General features: G+C 74.9%; 3 protein-coding genes across 5 annotated transcripts; 2 read left to right on the forward strand and 1 right to left on the reverse strand.

Annotated features, from left to right (window-relative positions):
- Positions 1 to 1,782: 1,782 nt before the first annotated feature.
- On the forward strand, positions 1,783 to 3,419 carry RPS15 (ribosomal protein S15). The gene is made up of 4 exons (XM_051828907.3): positions 1,783 to 1,813; positions 2,057 to 2,142; positions 2,918 to 3,152; positions 3,281 to 3,419. The coding sequence occupies exons 1-4, from the start codon at positions 1,811 to 1,813 to the stop codon at positions 3,392 to 3,394; spliced, it is 438 nt and encodes a 145-aa protein (XP_051684867.2). The 5' UTR covers positions 1,783 to 1,810; the 3' UTR covers positions 3,395 to 3,419.
- A 1,621-nt stretch (positions 3,420 to 5,040) lies between these two features.
- APC2 (APC regulator of Wnt signaling pathway 2) lies at positions 5,041 to 23,577 on the forward strand. 3 transcript variants are annotated; one of them, XM_051828894.3, is made up of 15 exons: positions 5,041 to 5,194; positions 9,338 to 9,493; positions 9,872 to 9,962; positions 10,055 to 10,238; positions 10,858 to 10,966; positions 11,264 to 11,380; positions 11,477 to 11,554; positions 11,645 to 11,743; positions 11,854 to 12,247; positions 12,831 to 12,926; positions 14,265 to 14,404; positions 14,645 to 14,722; positions 14,805 to 14,921; positions 15,227 to 15,441; positions 16,927 to 23,577. In XM_051828894.3, exons 1-15 carry the CDS (start codon positions 5,141 to 5,143, stop codon positions 21,905 to 21,907), a joined length of 6,909 nt encoding a protein of 2,302 aa, XP_051684854.3. In that variant the 5' UTR covers positions 5,041 to 5,140; the 3' UTR covers positions 21,908 to 23,577. The 3 variants fall into 3 exon arrangements, with proteins under 3 accessions (XP_051684854.3, XP_051684855.3, XP_069914576.2); XM_051828895.3 differs by having other exon boundaries at positions 5,056 to 5,194; positions 11,267 to 11,380; XM_070058475.2 differs by lacking the exon at positions 5,041 to 5,194 and adding an exon at positions 7,432 to 7,645.
- C16H19orf25 (chromosome 16 C19orf25 homolog) lies at positions 23,198 to 26,278 on the reverse strand. Its single transcript, XM_070058502.2, has 3 exons — positions 25,910 to 26,278; positions 25,702 to 25,833; positions 23,198 to 23,857 (listed from the first exon to the last, which is right to left on the reverse strand). The coding sequence occupies exons 2-3, from the start codon at positions 25,829 to 25,831 to the stop codon at positions 23,643 to 23,645; spliced, it is 345 nt and encodes a 114-aa protein (XP_069914603.2). The 5' UTR covers positions 25,832 to 25,833; positions 25,910 to 26,278; the 3' UTR covers positions 23,198 to 23,642.
- Between the last annotated feature and the right edge of the window lie 71 nt (positions 26,279 to 26,349).

Genomic DNA, 26,349 nt, shown 5'->3' on the forward strand with positions numbered 1-26,349 from the left:
AAGTGGAGCAGCCGGGACTCGAACCCGCGCCCACATGGGATGCGGCCCTGCAGGCGGCGGCTTTACCCGCTACACCACAGCGCCGGCCCCACTGGCTCCATTAATGCCGCTATCTTCTGAGTGTTTTAGGTATTGGTAACAATAAGAATTGGCAATCTTACCGAGTTTTTAGATGTTTGAAGGGCAGGGAGAGAGAAGTGCCCACCCCCTGGCTCGCTCCCCAGATGCCCAGCTGGGCGGGGCAGGGCCTCCGAGAGGTCTCCCACGCGGGCGCAGGGGCCCACGCCGCTGCCTCCCAGGACGTGATGGGAGGTGGGGCAGCCACTGTGACCGGGATGTGGTGTCCGCGTGCCACAGCGCCGGCCCCTCAGCCATGCCTGACCGTGATGTGCCCGCGTGCCACGGCGCCGGCCCCTCTCAGTCCTGTCTGGGATGTGGTGTCCGCGTGCCACGGCGCCAGCCCCTCAGCCATGCCTGACCGTGATGTGGTGCCCGCGTGCCACGGCGCCGGCCCCTCTCAGCCATGCCTGGGATGTGGTGTCCGCGTGCCACGGCGCCGGCCCCTCTCAGCCATGCCTGGGATGTGGTGCCCGCGTGCCACGGCGCCGGCCCCTCTCAGCCATGCCTGGGATGTGGTGCCCGCGTGCCACGGCGCCGGCCCCTCTCAGCCATGCCTGGGATGTGGTGCCCGCGTGCCACGGCGCCGGCCCCTCTCAGTCCTGTCTGGGATGTGGTGTCCGCGTGCCACGGCGCCGGCCCCTCAGCCACTTCCAAGCGCACACTCCGGTGGTTACGGGACCCTGACCCAGTGCAGCCCCCGTGCGGGGTTGGGGCACCCAGGGGCCTCCGGGGTGCGGCCACGCAGTCCAGCCGTGGCTGCCCGGCCAGCGGGGCCGGCGCCCTTCCCTGAGCAGCAAGTCCCTGTGGCTCCTTGCTTTTTGGTGTTTTTTGCTTGTTTTGAGATTTTATCCATTTGAAAGGCAGAGTCACGGAGCTTTGCCCCCTGGGTCACCCCCCAGCTGGGCCGGGCCAAATCCAGGAGCCAGGAGCTCCGCCCGGGTCCCCCACGCGGGCACAGCCCCCAGCACTCGGGCTGCCCCAGGCCACAGCAGGGCGGAGCAGCCGGGGCTCCAGCCGGGGGCGGGCCGGCCACAACCCACGTGTGCCACGGTGCGGCCACGAACCCCTGTCCCCACCATCTGTGCGTGGAAGTGTGGGCTCTGTGCACCCGAGCGGATCGCTGATCAGACGTGGCTCGGCTGGGAGGGGTCGCGCCACGTCCTTCGCTGTCTGATTCTAAGAGGGACGCTGACCACGCAGATGTCCACCACGGCCGAGGCCGGGCCGGGCCGGAGCCGGCAGCCAGGGGCCCTGCGTCAGCAGCAGTGCTGGCGTCACGAGTGGAGCTGGCGCGTGGGTGTCTCAGCCCCAGCGCGCGCGTGCACGCGACTCCTTGATAATCTGCCTGTCCATCTATGCTGGACACCGGCCACCCAGCGCTGCAGCTGCTAATGTCACGTGGTTGTGTCCGGCTGGATCCGTCCCCTCCCTGCCACCATGGCCCTCTGTCTGGAGTCCGACCGCCTACCAGGCAGCGGGGGCTCCAGTTGGGTCCGCGGTGCCCCCTGCAGAGCCGGAACCAGAAGTCCTCTGCAGCCTGCAGTCCGCCCTCCGAACAGCAGAGGGCGCGCGTCCGCCGCAGGGTAGGCGGAAGCGCGTGCGCGCGCACGGCGAGAGGCGGGGCACGCAGGCGGCCTCGCGATAACTGCGCGTGCGCGAGCTGCACGTCCTCTTCCGGGAAGCCGACAAGATGGTGAGTGGTGCGCGCTGGCTCCTCCGCGGGGAACGTATCGGGCGCCATCCGCGCTCTGCGGGGACCGCAGCGGGGTCCCGGGCTGCCGGAGGGACTCTGCGGGTCCCCAGGGCCGCCGGATGAGGGGCGCGGGCGGGTGCGGGGCGACCCGGGGCGGGGAAGGTGCGAGGCGGCCGGCTTGTCCCGGCTGAGCCGCCCTCGGGGGTCTCCGGCCTCCGCTGACCCCCGGGCCGGCCCGCGCAGGCGGAAGTCGAGCAGAAGAAGAAGCGGACGTTCCGCAAGTTCACCTACCGCGGCGTGGACCTGGACCAGCTGCTGGACATGTCCTAGTAAGCGGCCGGGGCTGGGGCCGGGGTCGGCGAGGCCGGCGCGGCGCGGCGCGGCGCGGCGGGGAGGGGGCGGGCGCCCGGGACGACCCTGCAGCTCTGGCCGGGGCTTCGGGGGCCGGCGTGGCGGGGAGGACTCGGGGCTCAGGGAGCCGGCGTGGCGTGGCGGGAAGGGGTCCGGACGCCCGGGACGACACCGCGGCTCTGGCCGGGGATCGGGGCTCGGGGCGGGGGTCCGGGGTCGGCGAGGCCGGCGTGGCGTGGCGGGAAGGGGTCCGGGCCCCCGTGACGACCCTGCAGCTCTGGCAGGGGCACCGGCGTGGCGGGAAGGGGTGTGGGCGCCCGGGACGACCACGGGGCTCTGGCCGGGGCTCCGGGGGACTCGGGGCGGGGGTCGTCGTGGCGGGGAGGACTCGGGGCGCCGACGTGGCGTGGCGGGAAGGGATCCGGGCGCCCGGGACGACCCCGGGACTCTGAGCGAGGGTCCGGGGGGACTCGGGGAGCCGACGTGGCGTGGCAGGAGGGAGTCCGGGGCTCGGGACGCGACTCTGGGCGGGGGCTCGGGGCGGGGGTCCGGGACTCGGGGCGGGTCCTGGGGACTCTGGGCGGGGGTCCGGGGTCTCGGGGCGGGGGTCGTCGTGGCGGGGAGGACTCGGGGCGCCGACGTGGCGTGGCGGGAAGGGATCCGGGGCTCGGGACGGGACTCTGGGCGGGGTCCCGGGGGGCTCGGGGCGGGTCCGGGCTCCGGTCCCCCGCCGACCGCGCCCCCCGCCCGCAGCGAGCAGCTGATGCAGCTGTACAGCGCGCGGCAGCGGCGGCGGCTGAGCCGGGGCCTGCGGCGGAAGCAGCACTCGCTGCTCAAGCGGCTGCGCAAGGCCAAGAAGGAGGCGCCGCCCATGGAGAAGCCGGAGGTGGTGAAGACGCACCTGCGGGACATGATCATCCTGCCCGAGATGGTGGGCAGCATGGTGGGCGTGTACAACGGCAAGACCTTCAACCAGGTGGAGATCAAGGTGAGCGGGCGGGGCGGGGAGTGGGGGGCCGGGGCGGGGATGGAGGGGGCGGGGCGGGCCTGACGCCGCAGGGGGGCCGGGCCTCCCCCTGCCCGCCGCTGACCCCGCCCGCCCCCCCCCCCCCGCAGCCCGAGATGATCGGCCACTACCTGGGCGAGTTCTCCATCACCTACAAGCCCGTGAAGCACGGCCGGCCGGGCATCGGCGCCACGCACTCCTCCCGCTTCATCCCGCTCAAGTAGCCCCAATAAAGCGCGCTCCCGCGTGGCCGTGGTCTGCGTCTCCTTTCTGGCGGGCGGGACCCCCGTCCTCACACCGCGTGTCCCGTGCGCCGCTGGGCAGAGCTGACAGGATCCCGGGGTGGGCGCGGGCTGCCATCCGCGGCGGCGTTGGGGGGCGTTGGGGGGGCGGGTTCCGCGTGGACGTGGAGCCACGGGGAGGGGGGAGGTCCCGTCCTTCCCGGCAGGAGGGGCCAGTGGCAGGTGCGATGCGGCAGGCCCCGCCCACTGAGGCCGGGACCTCCTGGCCGCAGCCCCGCGCTCGCCCCGGCTGCCCCAGCGCTCGCCCCGGCTGCCCCACTCGCGGGCCTGTCCCTCTCGCGGGGGACCCGGAAGAAGCCCCCGGCCGTTGTGGGCGTGAGGAGTGAGCCAGTCCCCGGAAGACCTGTCTACCTCTGCCTTTGAAATACACACAGTGCTGCCTCGTGGGGAGCGGCCCGCTGCGCGTCCCGGGAGCCCCTGACGTCCCAGGGCTGCCCGGCTCCCGCCGCTGCCCCGGCAAGGGCTGGGAGTGCCCCGGGGTGGGGGGGATAGAGTCGGCGCCCGGGGTCCACCGCAGGGCTGCGCAGAGACGCGTGCGCCCTGGAGCGGCCGGGCCCGGCCTCCCGCTGCACCCGGGGAGCTCCAGGCGCGCTCCGGGCTGTCCTTGGGGAGCTGCCCGGGGCTGGCCTTGGACCAGGAGCTGCCGGGAAGGGCTCGGCGCGGGACCCCCTGGCCTTGGCCCTCGCGCCCGGCCTGCTCCCTGGGCAGGAAGCCCCAGGCCGGTACCGCCCCCTTGCGAAGGCCGCCCCAATCCCGCTGCAGCCTGCCCCGCCCCGCAAGGCAGGAGTGCGCCCCCCCCCACACACCTGCTGCTTGGCGGGGCTGTGCTCCGAGCCAGGGGCCAGGCCTCCCAGCGGTGGCGTGGGCGATGTCCGCCGCCGCACGGCCGCCTGTCCCCTGCTGTCCTGGGGCTGCGCGGTGTGCGAGCACCGGGCCTGGTGGTCCAGCGTCCGTCCCGGCACCCTCGTCCCCAGCCAGCTCCCGCCCCTGGGCCCGCGTGCTGGTCTGTCCCCTGCGCCGCCGGCAGGGGGCGCCTCTGGGCACCGCGTCTGCCGCTCGCCCGGCTCCCCGCGTCGTGCCGCCCCTTCCCCTCGGGTGCCACGCGGGACTCTGCAAGTGTCAGTCGCTCCCCGCGCCCCACTGGCGCCTCACTGGCCTGGTTCCTAAGGGCCGGGGTTTGGCTGTTTGGTTCTTTGTAGACGGACCGACACACAGCAGGCGCCTAATAAGTGTTCAGATCACTGAGTGAATGCGGTGTGGCCCACGGCGCCCTGCTCGCCCTGCTCGGGGTTCGGGGACCTCGGCGCGCAGCGGGCGTCTGCAGCGTCTCCGTGCCCCTTGGCGGGCCCGGCAGGCGCCCGAGCCGCCGCACGCACCGCGGGGCGCCCCGTCCTCCGCGCGGCCCCTTCCAGCTGCTCAGGGACCGACCGTCACCCTGTCACCCTCCAGTGCCCAGCGCGTGGCCCCCGGCCCCGCCCCCACCCCCTCCCCGTGAGGGCCGGCAGCCCCGGAGACGCCCCGCCTCGCCCCCTTCCGGGGGAGCTCCGCCCCGGCCCGCGGGGTGGTTCCGCCCTCTGCGCAGGCGCAGGCTGCCTCCGCCGCAGCCCCCCGCCCCCATCCCGCGGCCGAGGGGCGGGGCGCGGGCTGGTCCGAGGCGGCCGCGGCTCCATGGGGCTCCTGGCGCTGCTGGGCCTAATGCACTCGGCCTTTCTCGGGGACCAGGTAGGGCGCAGGTGTCCTGCCTGTCGGTGGGGGCGGGCTCCGCCCCTGGACGCGGCCGGGCCGGGGTCTGCACAGCTGGAGCGGCGGTCTGCGTCGGGGGCGGGGCGAGGTGGCAAGCGCACGGAGACCGGAGGGGTCGGGGTCTGGCGCAGTCGCCCTGGAGACGGTTGCCAGGGAAACTGCCTCGGGATGCTCGCGGGGCTGGGAGCCCCTCCGTGCGCCGCGGCGACCCCCCCCCCCCCGCAGGTCTGCGCAAGCGCAGGCCTCGCCCTCCCCAGCCCTCGGTCTTTGAGGGAGACCCTCTGACCCCTCCCCACTGCGCGGACCAGGACTGGGGCCTGCTGGGGCCCTGCCGCTGGGGCGCACGGCGCGGAGACGCGTGCGCAGGGTGGGGGGTCCGGCCACGCCCTACGCCCCCGCAGGTCCTCAGTCTCCCGCTCCGTACGCCGCGCGTGGGGCGACCCCGACGTCGCTCTGATTTTCACGCGAGTCATCCATCCCTAGCGGTCTCAGCACTTCCCCGGCCTCCCCGACGTTCTGAATCCCGGGGCTGAAACGTCTCCCACTTGAGGGAAACTGAGGCTGGGGTGCAGCGGGGAGCACAAGGTCACGCCTCCGTCAACGCAGAGCCTGGGCGGGCGCGGGGCGGGGGAGCTGTCCGCGGTGCTGACGGGGCGCGCACCTGGGGGACCGAGCCGCCACAGGGCGCGGCCTGACCGCAGCGGGGCCCTGCCTGGCCTGCCCTGGCTCCCAGCCTGCGGGCCGCCCCTGCCATGTGCGGGGGGCTGCACCTGCCCCTCCGCCCCCACCCCGGCACGGAGTGGCTCGGCGGTGGGGAAGGGCCAGCCGAGTCCGGAATGAGGAGGCCCAAGGACACTGACCCCTGTGGTGTGCAAGGCCTTGGGCCAGGGCTGGTGAGGAGCAGGGTTCTAGAACTCGGCCCACGGTTTTGCCGGGTGCGGTGGGGGGTGATGTCCCAGAGGGTTGGGGTCTCAGCCTTCCAGGACCTGGCCATAACCCCCTCCCGGGGCGGGGGGGGGGGACGGTTCCAGGGGCTGACTCCGCCGTCTGCTTCCTGGCTGAGCCTCAGTGAGCCCGTGTGCACCAGGATGGGACTGGCCACGGGGCCTCCCTGCCCACCCCCGCCGGGAGAGGGCCTTGGCACTGGGGTTTAGCTCCACTGGGCTGGAGGACAGGGACTGTGTAAGCCCCCTGCCAGTGCACCCAGCTGGAGGCTGAGGCCGGAAGAGAGCCCCCCCCCAAGGTCACAGGACGGCGGAGGGGAGCCCCGGCTCTGCCAGCCCCGCCTTGCTCTGGCCTGGAGGCCCGGGCGAGCCCCACTCCCACCCTGCAGCACCCCCAGCGCCTGGCCCCTCCCAGCCCGCCCCCAGCCCCCAGCAAGGGGCCTTACCCTAATAACACGCAGGCCAGCCACGCCCAGCTCTGGAGGCCCTGGGCTGCTGGGGTCTCCAGCCGCGTGGCTCCTGGGCACCTCGAGGCCGTGGCGCCGCCCAGCCCGTGCAAAGCCTCCAGCCTCTCCCATACGGCCAAGGGGGCTGCAGAGGGCGCTGGCCGTGCCCTGGCCTCCCAGCCTGCCACATCCCGGGTCCTCGGGCCTGGCCGCCTCCGCACCCTGCACGGGGGCTGCGGGCTCGGCCCTGGGCGTCACCGGGAACTGGGGCGGGGGTCAAGTGTGGGACAGGGTAGACACTGGGGTCGCGGGAGGGAGACAAAGACAGGCTGGGGAGAGCGGGCTCTGAGGGTGACTGAGGCCCCCAGGCCCTGCGGGGAGGCAGGGAGAAGTGGGGGGCGGGGGGGCTGCCCGGCCCCCCTCGGCCGACAGCGGGACCCCTGGGGAGTTCCAGCTGGACCTCTAAATTGTGGGGAGGGGCTTGAGCCTGCTCTGAGATCCCACACCCCCTCCCGGCTCCCACCGAAGGCTCTGATGTAACACCGAAGACTCGGGCTTTGCTCAGACCCTGCGTACCAGCAGTGGAAGAGGGTTCGCCTTACACGGGGGGGGGGGGGGGGGGGGACACGGGCCCTGGTCCTCGGGCGCCCCTCACTCACGGGGTGTCGCCCACCCCCGGAAGACGCAGCCCCTGAGCCCGGCGCAGAGGCTCGCCGCCCCGCGGCTGCCGCCGGGCCCCGCCCCGGGCCGCCATTGGCTGTTGCCATGGCACCAGCCCGTCTTCCCGCGCCGCCATTGGCTGCTGCGCCTGCATCCCGCATCCCGCACCCTCCCCCGCTCGCGGTGGCCTCGTCCAACGCCGGGAGCGGCGGCGCCGCCTGGCCAGGCCCGACCAGGCTTTGTCCACCCTGGAGCCCCGTGCCCGCGCCGCGGAGCCCGCGCCCTGCGGCTACCCCGTGGCCGGGCCGGGATCCCTGCCGGGGCGCGCGGAGAACGGGAGCCCCAGGCCGGGGCGCCCCAGCGCAACTGCAAGTCCGCGGGTGCGTGTTCCCCGGTGGAGGGCGGGGGCGGGGCTCCCGCAGACTCCGGAGCCGGAGCCGCCCTCCCGCAGGGCATGGGCTGCGGGGACCGGGCCCGCCAGGCCGGTGTCCCTGTCGCTTCGGGGCGGGCCCCTGGCTTCGGGTCTGGGCGCCAAGGTCCCCTCCTGCTAAGAGGGGGAGGGGCCGGCGTCCACTCCTGCTCGGTCAGGAGGCCCCCTGACACAGCACCCTGAGCGGGGAAGGGCAGGTAGGGGGACTTCCTGGAGGAGGTGGCACCGTGACGGACGGCAGGAGTTAGGAAAGATGCTGTAGGCCAGGCCGGGGTCGGAGGGGGACCACGGGGCTCTGCCTGGCGACTTTGGGAGCTCCTGCTGACCGTGTGGGAGGAGTGGACTTGGGCTGTGGGAGGCCAGGCTGGGGCTGGTGAGAGGGCCCTGCGGGGTGCCAGGCGGGGATGCTGGGGTCACGGGAGTGACCCCTGACTGTGGGACATGGGTGTCAGGGGAGGCTGGGCCTGGGCCACTGCAGAGCCACGTGGGGCAGCTGTGGGAGGGGCCACGTCCATCGTGGTCAGGGCTGCGGGAGGCCGTGGGGCATGGGCTGAGGGGCAGATGGGCACGCCTTGTCCGCTGCCCCCACCTGGCTGGCCTCGGACCCTGGTTCTGTCCGTGTGGCCCCCATCCAGGCTGGTGTCCCGAGAGACCCTGACCTCGGGTGGGAGGCGGGGGCTTCCCGCAAACCCAGGCGTGGGGAGGGGGCGGGTCTGGGTTCCAATCGCACCCCAGTTCCTCCCCTGGGAACCAGCTAACTGTGGCAGGGAAGCAGCCACAGCCTGGCACGGGGGGGGGGGCGCAGGGGTCTGCAAATGGGTTGGCTCCGCCCCCTTCACCCCAACTCCAGCTGTGCCATTGCCAACACCAGGTGGGCTGGGGGCAGCAGAGGAGTGACAGTGTGGGGCCAGTGGCGGGGGGCGGCGTCCCCAGTGGGCAGAGCAGGGCTGGTTTGGGGAGGGGGCTCCGAGGTGGGAGGCGGCAGAGGGGATGAGCTGTCATTGGCTCGCCGCAGACAAAGACGGAGGGGGGCGGAGAGCGCGGCCGGGAAGGGAACAAAGAGGAAGGGGCCGTGGGGAGGGGGAGCAGGAGGGCCAAGCTGAGGGGGGAAGCTTCGGCCAGCTGGACAGAGGGAGGAGGCTGGGCTGGGGCACGGACAGAGGCGCGGACACCCCCGCGAGACAGAGCAGGGGCTGGGGCGGGGCAGCCCCCTCCGGTGGGCACCGCGCGGGTGCCGCACACGCGGGGGCTCCAGGCGCAGGTCCGCGGGGCTGATCGGGTGGGCTCACTCCACCCCCAGGGCCTCCCTGCGCTTCCCTGGCCACTGCCGGCCGACCCCCACGGAGCCCCCTTGTCCGTCAGCTGGGCCACGTGCCATCTGCCCGCCCAGCCGGCCTCCGGGGGGCCGTGAGCACTGGCACGCGGAGGGGGGGCCGGCCCGGCCGGTCCACCTGGGGAGCAGCTGCCGTCCACGGCCGCCTGGCCTGTGTGTCTGCCTGGACACCAGACATCTGCCCGGGGGCCCTGCCGCTGTCCCCACCGCCACTCCCCGCATCTCTCGGGGTCCACGGTGGCCCTGCGCGCGGGGCCCCGGGGCTGCGGCTGGCCGCTGGCGCGCGCTGACCCCCAGCCCCCGCCCCAGGCGCTGCAGGAGTGGAAGATGAGCTCCGCCGCGTCCTACGAGCAGCTGGTGCGGCAGGTGGAGGCCCTGAAGGCCGAGAACAGCCACCTGCGGCAGGAGCTGCGGCACAACTCCAGCCACCTGTCCAAGCTGGAGACCGAGACGTCGGGCATGAAGGTGCGGCCGGGGGGCGGGGGTGGTGGCCGGGGGCGGGGCGGGGGCGGCGGCCGGGGGGGCGGCGGCACAACTCCAGCCACCTGTCCAAGCTGGAGACCGAGACGTCGGGCATGAAGGTGCGGCCGGGGGGCGGGGGTGGTGGCCGGGGGCGGGGCGGGGGCGGCGGCCGGGGGGGCGGCGGCACAACTCCAGCCACCTGTCCAAGCTGGAGACCGAGACGTCGGGCATGAAGGTGCGGCCGGCGCCGCGCGGGGGTGGCGGCCGGGGGGCGGGGCGGGGGCGGGGGTGGCGGCCGGGGGGCGGGGCGGGGGCGGCGGCCGGGGGGCGGGGCGAGGGCGGGGGCGGCGGCCACCCACAGCCGGCTCCTCCCCTCCCCAGGAGGTCCTGAAGCAGCTACAGGGCAAACTGGAGCAGGAGGCGCGGGTGCTGCTGTCCTCGGGGCAGACGGAGGTCCTGGAGCAGCTGAAAGGTGAGGCCGGGGCTCCCCCGCACGCCCCCACCCCCCGCGCGGGAGGGCGGCCACGCGCTGACCGCTCCCGCTGCCCCCCCGCCCCCCCGCAGCCTTGCAGATGGACATCACCAGCCTGTACAACCTCAAGTTCCAGCCTCCCGCGCTGGGGCCCGAGCCCCCCGCACCGCGCACCCCGGAGGGAAGCCCGGTGCACGGCCCCGCGCCCTCCAAGGACAGCTTTGGGGAACTGGGCCGGGCCACCATCCGCCTCTTGGAGGAGCTGGACCGCGAACGGTGAGAGCGTGGGAGCAGGACCCGGGCAGTCACGTGGCCGCGCCCCGCCCCCTCCCCGGGTTCCTCCGCCAACCACGGCTCCGCCCACCACCTCTGACCCTTTCCGCAGCGGGTGGCCCGCGGCCTCCTGGCCAGGCCCAGCGGACTGCCCACAGCGGGCCAAGAGGACGGGCCGGGGGTTCCCGACACACAGGCGTCGCTAGGGGCGGGCGCTGTCCGGTGCCAGGGCCCAGGGCGGCCTTTGTAGAGAGGGGGCCGCCGTCCAGGAGGCCCGGGCTGGGGGCCAGCAGGGGCAGGCAGGGGCCCGGCGCCCGGCTCGGCTGGGGTGCGCGCGTCGACTCCGGAGTAGCCTGGGGGTGTCCGCGCTCGGGCACGGCCGCCGCCCGCCTTCCCACCCTCAGGCTTCCGCTCTGGGGAATGGGCGTGCGCTGTCGCGGGGGCTGTGCTGCACGCGGGGCGCCGAGCGTCCGGGAGCTGGGGGAGGCCTTCCCCGAGGCGGGGCGCGCACCAAGGAATCGGCGCCAGGCCCCTCGCTGGCCCCCGTCACGGGTGGGCCCCAGCCCCAGCCCGGCGGTGGCGGAGCCCGGAGTGACCCCGGCCGCCCCGCCCCCGCCCCCAGGTGTTTCTTGCTGAATGAGATCGAGAAGGAAGAGAAGGAGAAGCTGTGGTACTACTCGCAGCTGCAGGGCCTGTCCAAGCGCCTGGACGAGCTGCCGCACGTGGAGACGGTGCGCGGGCGCGGGGCGGGGGCGCGGGGCCTGTCCAAGAGCCTGGACGAGCTGTCACACGTGGAGACGGTGCGCGGGCGCGGGGCGGGGGCGCGGGGCCTGTCCAAGCGCCTGGACGAGCTGCCGCACGTGGGGACGGTGCGCGGGTACGCGGGCGCGGGGCGCGGGGCCTGTCCAAGCTGCCCCACGTGGAGGCGGGGCGCGGGCGCGGGGCCTGTCCAAGCTGCCCCACGTGGAGGCGGGGCGCGGGGCGCGGGGCCTGGCCGCCCCCTCACCGCGCCCGCGCGCGCCCCCCAGCAGTTCTCCATGCAGATGGACCTCATCCGCCAGCAGCTGGAGTTCGAGGCGCAGCACATCCGCTCGCTGATGGAGGAGCGCTTCGGCACCTCGGACGAGATGGTGCAGCGGGCGCAGGTGCGCGGCCGCGGCGGGGGCGGGGGCGGGGGGCGGGGCCTTGGGGGCGGGGCGAGGCCGTGGGGGGGTCCCAGCGCGCCTGTTTCTCCCGCGCAGATCCGCGCCTCCCGCCTGGAGCAGATCGACAAGCAGCTGCTGGAGGCGCAGGACCGGGTGCAGCAGACGGAGCCCCAGGTACGGGGCGGGGCGTGGGCTGGGGGCGGAGCCGGGACGCGGCCCGCCCCGCCGTGGGGCTGACCGCCGGGCCTGGCGCGCCCCCTGCAGGCGCTGCTGGCTGTGAAGTCGGTGCCCGTGGACGAGGAGCCCGAGGCGGAAGCTCCCACGCACCCCGACGACGGCGCCCCTCAGCCCGGCAACAGCAAGGTGAGCGTGCGGGGCCGGCTGCCCTGGGGCGGGGCCGCGGTGCGGCGGGGACTCTGCCTCCTGGAGCCCCCGGGCGGCCCAGCCCGACCGACCCCAGCCTCTGCCGGCAGGTGGAGGTGGTCTTCTGGCTGCTGTCCATGCTGGCGACGCGGGACCAGGAGGACACGGCGCGCACGCTGCTGGCCATGTCCAGCTCGCCCGAGAGCTGCGTGGCGATGCGGCGCTCGGGCTGCCTGCCGCTGCTGCTGCAGATCCTCCACGGCGCCGAGGCGGGCGCGGGAGCGGGCGCGCGCGCCAGCGGCCCGGGGACGCCGGGCGCCAAGGACGCCCGCATGCGCGCCAACGCGGCGCTGCACAACATCGTCTTCTCGCAGCCGGACCAGGGCCTGGCGCGCAAGGAGATGCGTGTGCTGCACGTGCTGGAGCAGATCCGCGCCTACTGCGAGACCTGCTGGGACTGGCTGCAGGCGCGCGCCGCGGGGCCGGACGGCAGCGCCGGCGGGGGTGAGCGCGCCCCGGCCTCGAACGTGGGCCCCGGCCTCCACCGCGCGCCCCCCGCCTCCACCGCGCGCGTGCCCCAGCATGGACCGCGCCCCCCCCCCCCCGCAGCCTCCACCGCGCGCCCCGGCCTCCACCGCGCGCCCCGGCCTCCACCGCGCGCACCCCCGGCCTCCACCGCGCGCTCCCCGCAGCCTCCCGGCCTCCACCGCGCGTGCCCCCCGGCCTCCACCGCGCGTGCCCCCCGGCCTCCACTGCGCGTGCCCCGGCCTCCACCGTGCGCCCCGGCCTCCACCGCGCGTGCCCCCCGCAGCCTCCACCGCGCGCGCCCCGCCTCCACCGTGCGCACCCCGGCCTCCACCGCGCGCCCCCCGCAGCCTCCCCCCCCCCCGCACCTGTCTCTGGAGCCCGATGACAGCTGGGTAGAGCAGACCCCCGCCGCCCCCCCCCCCCGTCCCCTGGCCCCCTGCCGATGTTGGTGGCGCGGGCCGGGCGCAGACCTCGGTCCCCGTTTCTGCCGCTGGTCGCACTTGGCCCAGCACAGGCGCCCGGCGGGCGTGCGGGGTCTGAGCGGGCCCCTCGCCCACAGCCCCGGTGCCCATCGAGCCGCAGATCTGCCAGGCCACCTGCGCAGTGATGAAGCTGTCCTTTGACGAGGAGTACCGCCGGGCCATGAACGAGCTGGGTGAGCCCCCCCTCCAGCCTCAGCTCGTGGTGGGCGGCCCCCGCGGGCCCGGGCAGGTGCATGCGTGGGCGCTGGCCTGGCGACGCTTCAGGGACGTTATGAGGGCTCCCCCCTGGTCGCAAACACGGGCGGGAGGTCCCCACGGCTGGACGTGCGCCCGCCCTCCACTGGCCACAGCCGGCGGCCGGGGCCCTGGGCGTGGTTTTGTTTTTTCAAAGATTTCTTTAGTTTTATTATTTGAAAGAGAGTTATGGGGGGGGACAAAGAGGGGTCTTCCATCCGCGGGTTCACTCCCCAACTGCCTGCGACGGCCGGAGCTGTGCCCATCCGGAGCCAGGAGCTCCATCCGGGTCTCCCACGCGGTGCAGGGGCCCAGCCTTTGGACCGTCGGCCACTGCCCTCCCGGCCGTCAGCTCCCCGGCCCCTGTCCTGACCAGAGAGGTAGCAAGAGACGACTTCAGCTTTCCTGTGTCTGCCCTGACGCGGCTGTCCACCCCTCCCCCTCCCGGTCTCCCACCCCTCCTCCCCCATTTAGCTTGAGAGGCATCCACTGGGTCAGGCTGAAGCCAGGAGCTCCATCCGGGTCTCCCACGAGGTTGGGGGGCTCAGGGACTGGAGCCGTCGCTGCCGCCGCCCCGGGCACACCAGGGAGCAGGGCCAGGCGCCGTGGTCCCCAGGGGCCTGGGGGTGGCGCAGCAGGTGCAGCCACTCCCCGTCAGAGTGCCTGGGAAGGCAGCAGCTGCCCCCCCCCGCCCCCGCCAGGCCAGAGGCGGCAGCTCCGGCTCCAGCTCCCGCCCCCCGCCCGGCCCAGCCCTGCTGTTGCAGGCGTTTGGGGGTGAACCAGCGGATGAGAGATCTGTCCTTGCTTTCAACCAACAGTCGCGCTTTTGCGGTTCGAGGTCATAGCGGGGTGCAGGGAGTCTGGGGCCCCTGCTGGGCCGGGCCTGACCCCGGGTGTCATAACCCCGGGGGGGTGGCTCCAGCCCCTGGAATCGGCTTCGGAGCCCCCAAAACCTGGGGGTGTGCACGGGGTCCTGATAGGCCGAGGGCGCGGGAGAGCCTCGGATCTCCTCCCCGCCCGGCGTCTCAGAATTCGGCCAACGCTGACCACGCCCCAGCGCAGGGCTCCGGCCGCTGCCTCCGACCAAACGGAGGCCCCATGGCCGGGGCCCTCACTCCTGGCTCCAGCCCCGGCCCCGGGCACCCCTCGGCCCCTCCTGGCTCTGGACCTCCGCGGGGGGGGGGGGGCACAGGCAGAGGCTGCCGGCAGGAGGGAGGGGTGGTGGGCGTGGCCCGCGGGGAGAGCGCGCCCCAGCCTGGCCGTCCCGGTGCCCGCAGGTGGGCTGCAGGCGGTGGCCGAGCTGCTGCAGGTGGACCACGAGATGCACGGGGTGACCCGGGACCCCCTGAACCTGGCCCTGCGGCGCTACGCGGGCATGGCCCTCACCAACCTCACCTTCGGAGATGTGGCCAACAAGGTGAGGGGCGGTAGGCAGGGTCTCGGAGCCTGGGGGCGGGGTCATGGGGCCTGGGGGCGGGGTCAAGGGCCTGGGGGCCAGGTCGCCGGGCCTGGGCAGCCGGCGGGGGTGGCGGGACGCCCCCTGTGGACAGCAGTGCTCACCGCAGGGTAGGGGCTCTGGCCTGCGCCCCTGCTGGGGGCGGGGCCTTCCCCAGGCCCTGCCTGCCGTGACCCCAGAGCTGTCCTGTCGCCCCCACAGGCCACGCTGTGTGCTCGCAGGGGCTGCATGGAGGCCATCGTGGCCCAGCTGGCCTCGGAGAGCGAGGAGCTGCACCAGGTAGTGGGGTGGGGGCGCCCCGCGTGCTGGGCTTGGGGGAGGCCGGGCCCGGGGCCCACGGTGCCGCTTGCCCCGGCCACAGGTGGTGTCCAGCATCCTGCGCAACCTGTCCTGGAGGGCGGACCTCAGCAGCAAGAAGACCCTGCGGGAAGTGGGCAGCGTGTCTGCGCTGACGCAGTGTGCGCTGCGGGCCTGCAAGGTGGGTACGGGGGCGCGGGCGGGTGTCCTGTGACTCCAAGGCGGGGCTAGGGGCGGGGCCGGCGGAGGCGGGGCGGGTGTCCTGTGACTCCAAGGCGGGGCTAGGGGCGGGGCCGGCGGAGGCGGGGCGGGTGTCCTGTGACTCCAAGGCGGGGCTAGGGGTGGAGCCGGCGGAGGCGGGGCGCGGGTGTCCTGTGACCCCAATCGGGCGCTAGGGGCGGGGCTAGGGGCGGGGCCGGCGGGGGGCGGGGCTGCGCATGGGCCCTGACGCTGCAGCCCCGCCGGGACCTGTGCCCCCGCCCCCAGGAGTCCACCCTCAAGAGCGTGCTGAGCGCCCTGTGGAACCTGTCCGCGCACAGCACGGAGAACAAGGCGGCCGTGTGCGCGGTGGACGGCGCCCTGGGCTTCCTGGTGAGCACGCTGACCTACAAGTGCCAGGGCGCCTCGCTGGCCATCATCGAGAGCGGCGGCGGCATCTTGCGCAACGTGTCCAGCCTGGTGGCCACGCGCGAGGACTACCGGTCAGTGCGGGCGGGCGGGCCGGAGAGGGAGACGGGAGGGGGCGAGGGAGACGGGAGGGGGAGGGGGAGAGAGAGAAGGGAGAGACGGAGAGACGGGAGGGGGCGAGGGAGAGACAGAGACGGGAGGGGGAGGGAGAGAGGGAGAGATGGGAGGGGGCGAGGGAGAGAGAGAGAAGGGAGAGAGGGAGAGATGGGAGGGGGCGAGGGAGAGAGAGACGGGAGGGGGAGAGAGAGAGAGAGATGGGAGGGGGAGAGGGAGAGAAGGGAGGGGGCCAGGGAGAGGGAGACGGGAGGGGGAGAGGGAGAGAAGGAGAGATGGGAGGGGGCGAGGGAGAGAGAGACGGGAGGGGGAGAGAGACAGAGACAGGAGGGGGAGAGAGACAGAGACGGGAGGGGGAGAGGGGGAGACGGGAGGGGGAGAGACAGAGATGTGAGGGGGAGAGAGGGAGAGGGAGGAAGAGAGGGAGAGGGAGAGAGAGGAGGAGACGGGAGAAGGGGGGAGAGAGGGAGAGACAGGAGGGGGAGAGGGAGAGATGGGAGGGGGGGAGAGAGGGAGGGAGACAGGAGAGAAGGAGGGGGAGAGAGGGAGACAGAGAGACAGAGACAGAAGGAGAGGGAGGAAGAGGGAGACGGGAGGGGGAGAGAGAGGGAGGGAGATGGGAGAAGGTGGGGAGAGAGGGAGACAGAGAGACAGGAGAGAGAGGGAGAGGGAGGAAGAGAGGGAGATGGGAGGGGGAGAGGAAGTTGGGGGAGAGAGGGAGACAGGAGGGAGAGGGGGAGGGACACGGTTGGCAGGGAGCCGGCGCGGGGGCGGGGCCGCAGTACTGGAACTGGCGCTCAGATCGGAGATGCTGGTATCGCAAGTGGTGGCTTTTTACATAATCACAACACCTGCCCTGAATTTTACTTTAAAATTTATTTGAAAAACGCAGAGACACACCACCACCACCCCTCCTACCTGCTGGTCCACGCCCCCAAATGCCCGCCACGCCCGCCCTATCCCCGGAGGGTGGGGCGGGGCGGGACATCGGCTCTGCCCACCCTATCCCCCCGAGGGGCGGGGCCGTCTGCTCTGACCGCCCAGTCCTCAGAAGGTGGGGCGTGGCCGTCTGCTCAGCCATCCGCTCACTCTGGCTGCCCTATCCCCGGGGGGCGGGGCCATCTGCTCTGCCCTATCCTGGGGGGCGGGGCCTTCTATCTGCCCTATCCCCCGGGGGCGGGGCCTTCCGCTGGCTGCCCTATCCCCGGGGGGCGGGGCCGTCTGCTCTGGCTGCCCTATCCCCGGGGGGCGGGGCCTTCCGCTGGCTGCCCTATCCCCGGGAGGCGGGGCCGTCTGCTCTGACCGCCCTATCCCCCGGGGGGGGGGGCGTCTGCGCTGTCGGCCCTATCCCCGGGGGGCGGGGCCTTCCGCTGGCCGCCCTATCCCCGGGGACGGGGCGGGGCCGCCTGTTCCGGCCACACGTGACCTGCCCCCTGCCCCCCCAGGCAGGTGCTCCGCGACCACAACTGCCTGCAGACGCTGCTGCAGCACCTGACCTCACACAGCCTGACCATCGTGAGCAACGCGTGCGGCACGCTCTGGAACCTGTCGGCCCGCAGCGCGCGCGACCAGGAGCTGCTGTGGGACCTGGGCGCCGTGGGCATGCTGCGCAACCTGGTGCACTCCAGGCACAAGATGATCGCCATGGGCAGCGCCGCCGCCCTGCGCAACCTGCTGGCCCACCGGCCCGCCAAGCACCAGGCGGCCGCCACGGCCGTGTCCCCCGGCGCCTGCGTGCCCAGCCTCTACGTGCGCAAGCAGCGGGCGCTGGAGGCGGAGCTCGACGCCCGGCACCTGGCGCAGGCGCTCGGCCACCTGGAGAAGCAGGCCCTGCCCGAGGCCGAGGCCGCCGCCAAGAAGCCGCTGCCGCCCCTGCGGCACCTGGACGGGCTGGCGCGGGACTACGCCTCCGACTCGGGCTGCTTCGACGACGACGACGCGCCGTCCCTGGCCGCCGCCACCGCCGAGCCCGCCAGCCCGGCCGTGCTCTCCCTCTTCCTGGGCAGCCCCTTCCTGCAGGGCCAGGCGCTGGCCCGCACCCCGCCGGCCCGCCGCGGCCTGGAGCCCGAGAAGGAGGCCGGCGGCGAGGCGGCCGTGGCGGCCAAGGCCAAGGCCAAGCTGGCGCTGGCGGTGGCGCGCATCGACCGTCTGGTGGAGGACATCTCGGCCCTGCACACCTCGTCCGACGACAGCTTCAGCCTCAGCTCCGGGGACCCCGGGCAGGAGGCGCCGCGGGAGGGCCGGGCGCAGTCCTGCTCGCCCTGCCGCGGCCCCGAGGGCGGCCGGCCGGAGGCGGGGGGCCGGGCGCACCCCCTGCTCCGGCTCAAGGCGGCCCACGCCAGCCTGTCCAACGACAGCCTCAACAGCGGCAGCACCAGCGACGGCTACTGCCCGCGGGAGCACATGCGGCCCTGCCCGCTGGCCGCGCTGGCCGAGCACCGCGAGGAGCTCCCGGGCGCGCAGCCGCGGCCCGCTCGGCTGGACCTCGACCTGCGGGGCGGCCAGGCCGAGGGGCCCGCCCGGGACGCCGCCGGCGCCGACGCCCGCGTGCGCACCATCAAGCTGTCGCCCACCTATCAGCACGTGCCGCTGCTGGAGGCCGCGGGCAGGGCGGGCGCGGGGGCCCCCGGCGGCCCCGAGGCGCCCCCTGCTGTCCGGAAGCAGGCCTGGCTGGCGGCCGAGGGCCTGAGCCAGGTGCCCGAGAAGCTGGGGGCGGGGCGGCCGGCGGCGGCCAGCAGGGCGCTGCAGAGGCTGGTGGCGCAGGAGGGGCCCCTCTCGCTGTCCCGCTGCAGCTCGCTGTCCTCGCTGTCCTCGGCCGGACGCCCGGGCCCCAGCGAGGCCGGAGACCTGGACAGCGACTCCTCCCTCGAGGGCCTGGAGGAGGCCGGCCCCGGAGAGGCGGAGCTGGACGGGGCGTGGCGCGGGCCGGGCGCCGCCTCCCTGCCCGTGGCCATCCCGGCGCCCCGGCGGGGCCGCGGCCGGGGCCTGGGCGTGGAGGACGCCACGCCGTCCAGCTCGTCCGAGAACTGCGTGCAGGAGACGCCCCTGGTGCTGAGCCGCTGCAGCTCCGTGAGCTCCCTGGGCAGCTTCGAGAGCCCGTCCATCGCCAGCTCCATCCCCAGCGACCCCTGCAGCGGGCTGGGCAGCGGCACGGTGAGCCCCAGCGAGCTGCCCGACAGCCCCGGGCAGACCATGCCGCCCAGCCGCAGCAAGACGCCGCCGGCCGCGCCGGCCGGCCCGCCCGAGAGCAGCCAGTTCAGCCTGCAGTGGGAGAGCTACGTGAAGCGCTTCCTGGACATCGCCGACTGCCGCGAGCACTGCCGCCTGCCCTCCGAGCTGGACGCGGGCAGCGTGCGCTTCACCGTGGAGAAGCCGGACGAGAACTTCTCCTGCGCCTCCAGCCTCAGCGCGCTCGCCCTGCACGAGCACTACGTGCAGCAGGACGTGGAGCTGCGGCTGCTGCCGCCCGCCTGCCCCGACCGCGGCGCCGGCCAGCGCCGGCGAGAAGAGGCCGCCGGACGCCAGGAGGGGCCGGCGCCCGCGGGCTCCCGCACCCGCGCGGCCGCGGACCAGGAGCTGGAGCTGCTGCGGGAGTGCCTGGGCGCGGCCGTGCCCGCGCGGCTCCGCAAGGTGGCCTCGGCGCTCGTGCCCGGCCGCCGGGCGCTGCCCGTGCCCGTCTACATGCTGGTGCCCGCCCCGGCCCGGGAGGACGACTCGTGCACCGACTCGGCCGAGGGCACGCCGGTCAACTTCTCCAGCGCCGCGTCCCTCAGCGACGAGACCCTGCAGGGCCCCCCCAAGGAGCAGCCCCGGGGCCGGCTGGACAGGCAGGAGCCCCCCGGCCTCGCGGCCCCCGCCGGCCAGGTCTCGGGGCACCGGCTCAAGGCCAGGGGCGCCGGCCGGAGCCCGGAGCAGGCCCGGGGCACAGGCAGGAGCCGGGCCGGGCTGGAGCTGCCCCTGGGCCGGCCCCCAAGTGCCCACTCGGACCGGGCTCGGGGGGAAGGGGGCAGGCAGTCCCTGTGCCTCACGACGCCCACCGAGGAGGCCGTGTACTGCTTCTACGACTCTGACGAGGCGCCCTCCTCGGCCAGGCCGCCCCCACGGCGACCGTCTGCCATCCCGCGCGCCCTGAAGCGGGGCGGGAAGGAGGCCAGGGCCCCAGCCAAGGCGGCCGCTCCGGTCCAGCCGCCCCCGCGGGCCCAGCCCCGGCTGATCGCCGACGAGACCCCGCCTTGCTACTCCCTGAGCTCCTCGGCCAGCTCGCTCAGCGAGCCAGAGCCCTGTGAGCGGCCGGCCAGCCGCCGGGGAGGCCCGGAGCCCACGGTCGCCCAGGCCCCGCGCCGGGGAGGCGGGCGCGACAGCTCCCCCAGCCCGCGCTCCGAGGAGGAGCTGCTGCGCCGTTGCATCGGCTCGGCCATGCCCAGGCGCCGGCCCCCGGCCTCTGGCCCCCGGCGCCGCAAGGCCCGGGCTGCCGGGCAGGACGAGCGGCCGGCAGAGGCGCCCCGGGACCGCGGCGAGGAGGCGGCCGGCTCAGACCGGGCCTCCGACCTGGACAGCGTCGAGTGGCGCGCCATCCAGGAGGGCGCCAACTCCATCGTCACGTGGCTGCACCAGGCGGCCGCGGCGGCCCCCCGCGAGGCCTCCTCCGAGTCCGACTCGCTCCTGTCCCTGGGGTCTGCTTTGTCCACGGGCCCCTCCCTGCAGCTCTCCAAGCGCAGGAGCAGGCGCCAGCCTGGGCCCGGAGCCGGGGCAGGGGAGGGCAGTGTCCGGCGGCCGGAGAAACGGAGCCTGGCCTCAGCCAAGAGCGGCGCGAGCCCGCGCGCCCCCGGCGGCCCCGAGAAGCCGCGCGCGGCTCAGAAGGTAGCGGCGGGGGTGCCGGCTGTTCTCCGGGGGCGGACAGTGATCTACGTGCCCAGCCCGGCCACCCGGCCCCAGCCCAAAGCTGTCCCTGGCCCCCGGGCCACACCGAGGAAGGCGGAGCCCCCTAGCCCGGCACAGCCGCCCGCTGCGGGCAAGGCGCCGGCGCCCGGGCAGCAGCGCTCTCGCAGCCTGCACCGGCCGGGCAAGATCTCGGAGCTGGCGGCGCTGAGCCACGCCCCCAGGAGCGCCACGCCCCCTGCTCGGCTGGCCAAGACCCCTTCTTCAAGCTCCTCCCAGACCTCGCCGGCCTCGCAGCCTCTGCCCAGGAAGTCGCCCCCGGCCACCCCAGCTGCAGGGTCTCTGCCCGGCCCGGCAGCCCCCGGCGTGCCCAAGACGCCGGCGCGGGCCCTGCTGGCCAAGCACCACAAGACCCAGAAGTCGCCCGTCCGGATCCCGTTCATGCAGAGGCCGGCCAGGCGCGGGCCGCCGCCGCTGGCCAGACCCGCCCCGGAGCCCAGCCCCAGAGGCCGCGAGGGGGCGGCGGCGGCGCGTGGGGGCCGACTGGGCCTGGTGCGTGTGGCCTCTGCCCGCTCCAGCGGCAGCGAGTCCTCGGACCGCTCGGGCTTCCGGCGCCAGCTGACCTTCATCAAGGAGTCGCCCGGCTTGCTGCGGCGCCGGCGCACGGAGCTGTCCCCCGCCGCGGGCCCCACCGCCGCCGCCGCCGCCTCCCAGGGCGCGTCGCCCCGCCGCGGCCGGCCCGCGCTCCCCGCCGTCTTCCTCTGCTCTTCGCGCTGCGACGAGCTGAGGGCGGCGCCCCGGCAGCAGCCGACCCGACCGGGGTCCGGTCCCGGCCCCGGCCCGCGCGCGCCCCGGCGCACCAGCTCCGAGAGCCCTTCGCGCCTGCCCGTGCGCGCGCCCCCCGCGCGGCCGGAGGCGGTCAAGCGCTACTCCTCCCTGCCCCACATCAGCGTGGCCCGCAAGCCCGACGGCGCGGCCCCGGGAGCGCCCCCGGCGCGCGCCCCCCAGCGCCGCGGGAGCGACGGCGAGGCGCGGCCGCTGCCCAGGGTGGTCGCGCCAGGCACGACGTGGCGGCGCATCCGGGACGAGGACGTCGCGCACATCCTGCGCAGCACCCTGCCCGCCTCGGCCCTGCCACTCCGGGGCGCCTCGCCCGAGGACGGCCCGGCCGGCCCCCCGCCGCGGAAGACCAGCGACGCCGTGGTGCAGACGGAGGAGGTGGCGCAGCCCAAGGCCAACGCCAGCACGTCCCCGAGCCTGGAGAGCAGGGAGCAGCCCCCCGCCCCACCCGGCGCCCCGGCCGCCCTCCTGGGCAGCGACGTGGACGGGCCCGCCCCGGCCAAGGGCCCTGCCCCCGTGCCCTTCGCCCACGAGGGCTTGGGTGTCGCCGTGGGGGGCTTCCCTGCCAGCCGGCACGGCTCCCCGAGCCGCGCAGCGCGCGTCCCGCCCTTCAACTACGTGCCCAGCCCCATGGCGGCGGCCACGGCCACCGCGGACGCCGGCGTGGAGAAGGCCCCGGCCCCCGCCCCCGCCGGCCTCCTGGAGTAGGCCCCCGCCAGCCTGGCGGATGTCGTGCAGATGCGCCAAGCAGGCCAGCTCACCGCGGCCGCACCTCGCCAAGGCCTCGTCTCCGAAGGGAATGGGGTGCAAGTGCCCGCCCTAGAGGCGACCCCGGGGAGCCGCTGCTGGAACCCCCAGGCTCACCCGGCCGAGGGCAGGGAGCAGGCTCAGAGGCGGGCTGGGGCTGTCGCGCTGAGCAGGACGGGAGCCTGTAATTACTGCTCCTGCTAATTCCTTGATGAGGGCCCGCCAGTTGGTTTCCACTCCCAGCCTCAGCTGGGGGAGCAGGGGTGTGGGCTGGAGCCCAGACAGCGCCCCAGGGGGCCAAGGGAAAGGTGGCAGGGAGGGGAGGGGGCCGCCAGGCTACCCTGGACCCCCACCCGCCCCCGTGCAGGAGGCTGGAGGCCAGCAGGTGTGAGAGGGACGGGCTGGGGTCGGGCTAACCCTGCTGCCCCGGGACGCCACTGCCAGGCCGAGGCTCCGTGGCCAAGGCAGGTGTGGAGGGGGCGGGGCGCCCGGCTCTGAGCTCCCTCCTAGCTTCCTCTGCATTGACCATGGGACTCCAGGGCCATCACAGCCCGGGGGCGGAGCCTCATCGCACCCTGGCAGCCTGAACACAGCGGGAGAGGGGCCCCCGCGGCCCCGCCCACCTCCACGGAGGAGCGCCCTGCAGAGAGAGCCAGCGACCTCTTCCCTGCAGGATCCGGCCGTGGGAGGGAACCCAGCAGGGCTACCCCCCACCCCGGGGAGGGGGCTTCACCTGCCCTGCCCTGTCCTCCACACCTGTGGGCCTCGACCAGACAGCCGCAGGCAGCAGCCCGGGCAGGCGCCCCCTTCAGGCCCCACCCATGCCCCGCAGGAGGAGCAGGGGTGGCCCCAGGCTCCGGGTTTCCTTCTAGGCCTCGGCTGCCAAGCAGGGGGCCTGGGGAGCGGGGGCAGCGGCCAGGAGATGACCAGGGCGGGGGCCTGGAGATGACCAGGGCACACACGGACTGCCGGGTGTCCCCGGGCCTGGGGCTGGGAGGGGGAGACGCAGGCACAGCTCGCCCCGCCCGGCGTGGGGAGACCGCAGAGTGACCTTTGGACAATGGAGCTGAGCCGTCCTGGGGACCGGGTCTTGTCCGGCCCCTGACCCTGGACACCAGTGCCCCCCCCCCGCCATCCCCAGGGCCACTGAGGGTGGGCGGCCTTCCCTCCGCCTCCCGCCTGTCCCCCACGCCCTGCAGTGTACACAGCCGCCGCCCGCCAGCACCCCATGTAAAGGACCACACCCCCGCATCCGTGTCGCACAACTTTAATAAACGGAGCTGTCCAGTCGCCTCCGCTGCGTGAGGGGTGGGGCCGGGCTCTGTCCCTCTGGGGCATCTCCGTCCGGCTCCGTCCTTGGCTGTGGTCTAGGCTGTCAGGCCTCATTGCCCGGTGGGCGGGGGGTGGGGTCTCTGAGGCTCAGGCAGGAGGGGAAACTCCTGGGACTCGGGGAGCCGGGGCCGGCGGGGCCTCTGTCCCGGGAGGGCGTCCAGGGCCTGGCCCGTGGCTGCTCCGCTGTCCACTGCGGCAGCCTCTCTCACGGCCACGAAGGGGCGGGGCCACGCCAGGGCGGCCACCCCCCCCCCCCAGCCCCGGAGCACAGAGCAGCCCGCGAGATGGGCAGAGTCCGCGGGGGGAGGCGGTGCCGGTGGCCACGCAGGGTCCAGCCGGCGCCCGGGCCGGGGAAGGGCCCGGGTCAGCCGGAGGCGCCGGGCAGCGCCGCGCGCGTCACGTGGCCCACGTCCAGCTCGAGCTGGGCGCCGGCTCGCCGCAGGCCCTGGCACTGCCGCCTCAGCCCCTCGCCTGCCCGCTGCAGCCGCGCGTTGGCGGCCACGTAGGCCCGGCTCTGCTGGTACAGCCGCTCTCGCTGGGCCTCGGGGTCCTCACGCCTCCTGGGGTCTCCTGCGGGGTCTGGGACAGCGCGAGGGGCGTCAGTGGCCAGGGAGCCCCCAAGGCTGGTGCCTGCAGACCCCACCCCGGTGGCCTGGGCGCCCCACAGCCACGTGGGGCCCACGCGTGACCTCGCACGCCCTGGCACACGCCAGCCGGGGACGCCTGTCCCAATAGCGGGGTCCCAGGTCCCGGCTGCGCCCTCCTCAGCCATGATGGGGCCACACCCGGGCGGCTGCTCTCCCTGGCCGCCCGCGGGGAGCCGGACCGGACCACGACCCCCCCCACAGCCCAGGGCCCAAGCAGCAGCAGGAGGCGGGTGCGGGGGCTGCCAGCTCCTCCCTGGCCTCGAACCCCGGCCAGACGCCTGCTCGCGACAGGGGACTCGCGAGACGCGGCTGGGCCCGGGCTCCACCAGGTGTCCTGTCCCCCAGAACCTCCGGCTGACGGCAGCGGCCCCTGGTCACACAGAGCCCGGCACGGAATGTGGTCCTACGGCTGGGGCTGTCAGTTCATCTGGGGGGGAGGGAGGGAGAGAGGGAGAGGGGGAGAGGGAGGGAGAGAGGGAGAGAGGAAGGGGGAGAGTGAGAGGGAGGGGGGAGGAAGGGAGAGGGAGGGAGAGGGAGAGAGGGGAGAGAGGGGAGGGAGAGAGAGGGAGGGGGAGAGAGAGAGGGAGGGGGGAGGGAGAGAGGGAGGGGGAGAGAGGGAGGGAGGGAGAGAGAGAGAGGGAGGGGGAGGAAGGGAGAGGGAGGGAGAGGGGGAGAGAGAGAGGGAGGGGGAGAGAGAGAGGGAGAGGGAGAGAGGGAGGGGGAGAGAGAGGGAGGGAGGGGGAGAGAGAGAGGGAGGGGGGGAGAGAGGAGAGAGGGGAGAGGGGAGAGAGGGGAGGGAGGGGGAGAGAGAGAGGGAGAGAGGGAGGGGGGAGGGAGAGGGGGGGGAGGGAGAGAGGGAGGGGGAGAGTGAGAGGGAGGGGGAGAGAGAGAGGGAGGGGGAGAGAGGGAGGGAGGGGGAGAGAGAGAGGGAGGGGGAGGGAGAGGGAGAGAGGGGAGAGAGGGGAGGGAGGGGGAGAGAGAGAGGGAGAGAGGGAGGGCGGGGGGGGGGTCCTCTATCTGTGGGTCACTCCCCGGATGGCCACAACAGGCGGGGCTGAGCCAGGAGCTCCATCCGGGTCTCACGTGGGTGCCCTCCCCGTATAACTTCATTCTGAACACTAGGCTCCCGGGGCCGGCGCTGGCGCAGCGGGTGCAGCCGCCGCCTGCAGGCCCGCATCCCACGTGGGCGCAGGTTCGAGTCCCGGCTGCTCCACTTCCGGTCCAGCTCCTGCTGTGGCCTGGGAGGGCAGTGGACGATGGCCCGAGTCCCTGGGCCCCTGCACCCGCGTGGGGGACCCGGATGGAGCTCCCGGCTCCTGGTCAGCCCAGCTCCGGCCGCTGCAGCCATTTGGGGAGGGAACCACGGAACGGACCTCCCTCTGTCTAACGTCTTTTTCAAAAAAGAAAGAAGGAGAAAGAACGGCAGGTCCCCCAGAATCCTCAGGCCTCGGCCCACGGGGCGCTCCGGGGCGGGCGGGGGCGGCGCTCTCGGTGCGTCTGCGCCCGGGGCTCGGTACAGCTGAGCGCCTGGCGGAGCCCAGAGTCCACCCGACCCTGCCCGCGGAACCCAGTCCTCGCGCGCCCCCTTCTCAGCCCCGCCCCGGGCCGGGGACCCCTGCGACCCCCACCACGGCCCCTGTCGGGGCGCGCTCCCCTCCGTTAGCGGCGCCAATGCCTCCGTCGGCCCCGGGCCCACGCAGCACGGGACGCAAGGTCCCGCCCCAGCCGCCGCTCCGGGGGCCTCGGGGCCGCCCCTGCCCCGCCCCGAGCCGCTACCTTCCGGGGCCAGCGCGGTGAAGACCGGGTCCTGGGCCGGCGCCCCGCGCACGTCCTCCAGGATCTGCTCCACCGTGGGCGGCGCCGGGCGCGTGGGCAGCACCACGCGCTTCTTGGCCTTGGAGCCCATGCCTGCAGGTGGCAGACGAGGCGTTACGAGGCGCGTCCCCGCCGCGGCCACTGCCCGGGGAGGCCGTCCCCGACTCACCGGGACGCCAGCCCCGAGCCGCCCGGGCGAGCCGCTTCCGCTTCCGGCCTTGCGCGACCCGCCCCCTGGCACGTGACGCCCGCTTCCGGCGCTCGCCGCGAGGCCCCGCCCCCCTCAGGGGTCTGCGCCTGCGCGGCTGGCGGGCGGTCAGGGCTGAGGCTCCGGTCCGTGTCCCGCCGGCCGAGTCTCCACGGAGCGGGACCCTGCGTGCGGCCGCCGCGGGGACCCCAGGCGCTGGTGCGGGGTCCGGGTCCCGCAGCAGCTTTGCGCGGCGCAGTGGACGGCAGCCGTCAGTCACCCTTGCTCCGCGCCCCGCGAGCGGCCACCGCCCGACCCCGTGTCCGCGCGGACGCCGGCAGGAAGACCCCGCCCCCCGTTTGGGGCCGGCAAGGCTCCGCGGGGCCGCCCTGAGCTGGGCGGGGCCGCCCGCAGCGATGCAC

The sequence above is a fragment of the Oryctolagus cuniculus genome, chromosome 16 (genome assembly GCF_051225735.1).
Source record: "Oryctolagus cuniculus isolate XC-2025 breed Fujian yellow rabbit chromosome 16, ASM5122573v1, whole genome shotgun sequence".
NCBI lineage: Eukaryota > Metazoa > Chordata > Mammalia > Lagomorpha > Leporidae > Oryctolagus > Oryctolagus cuniculus.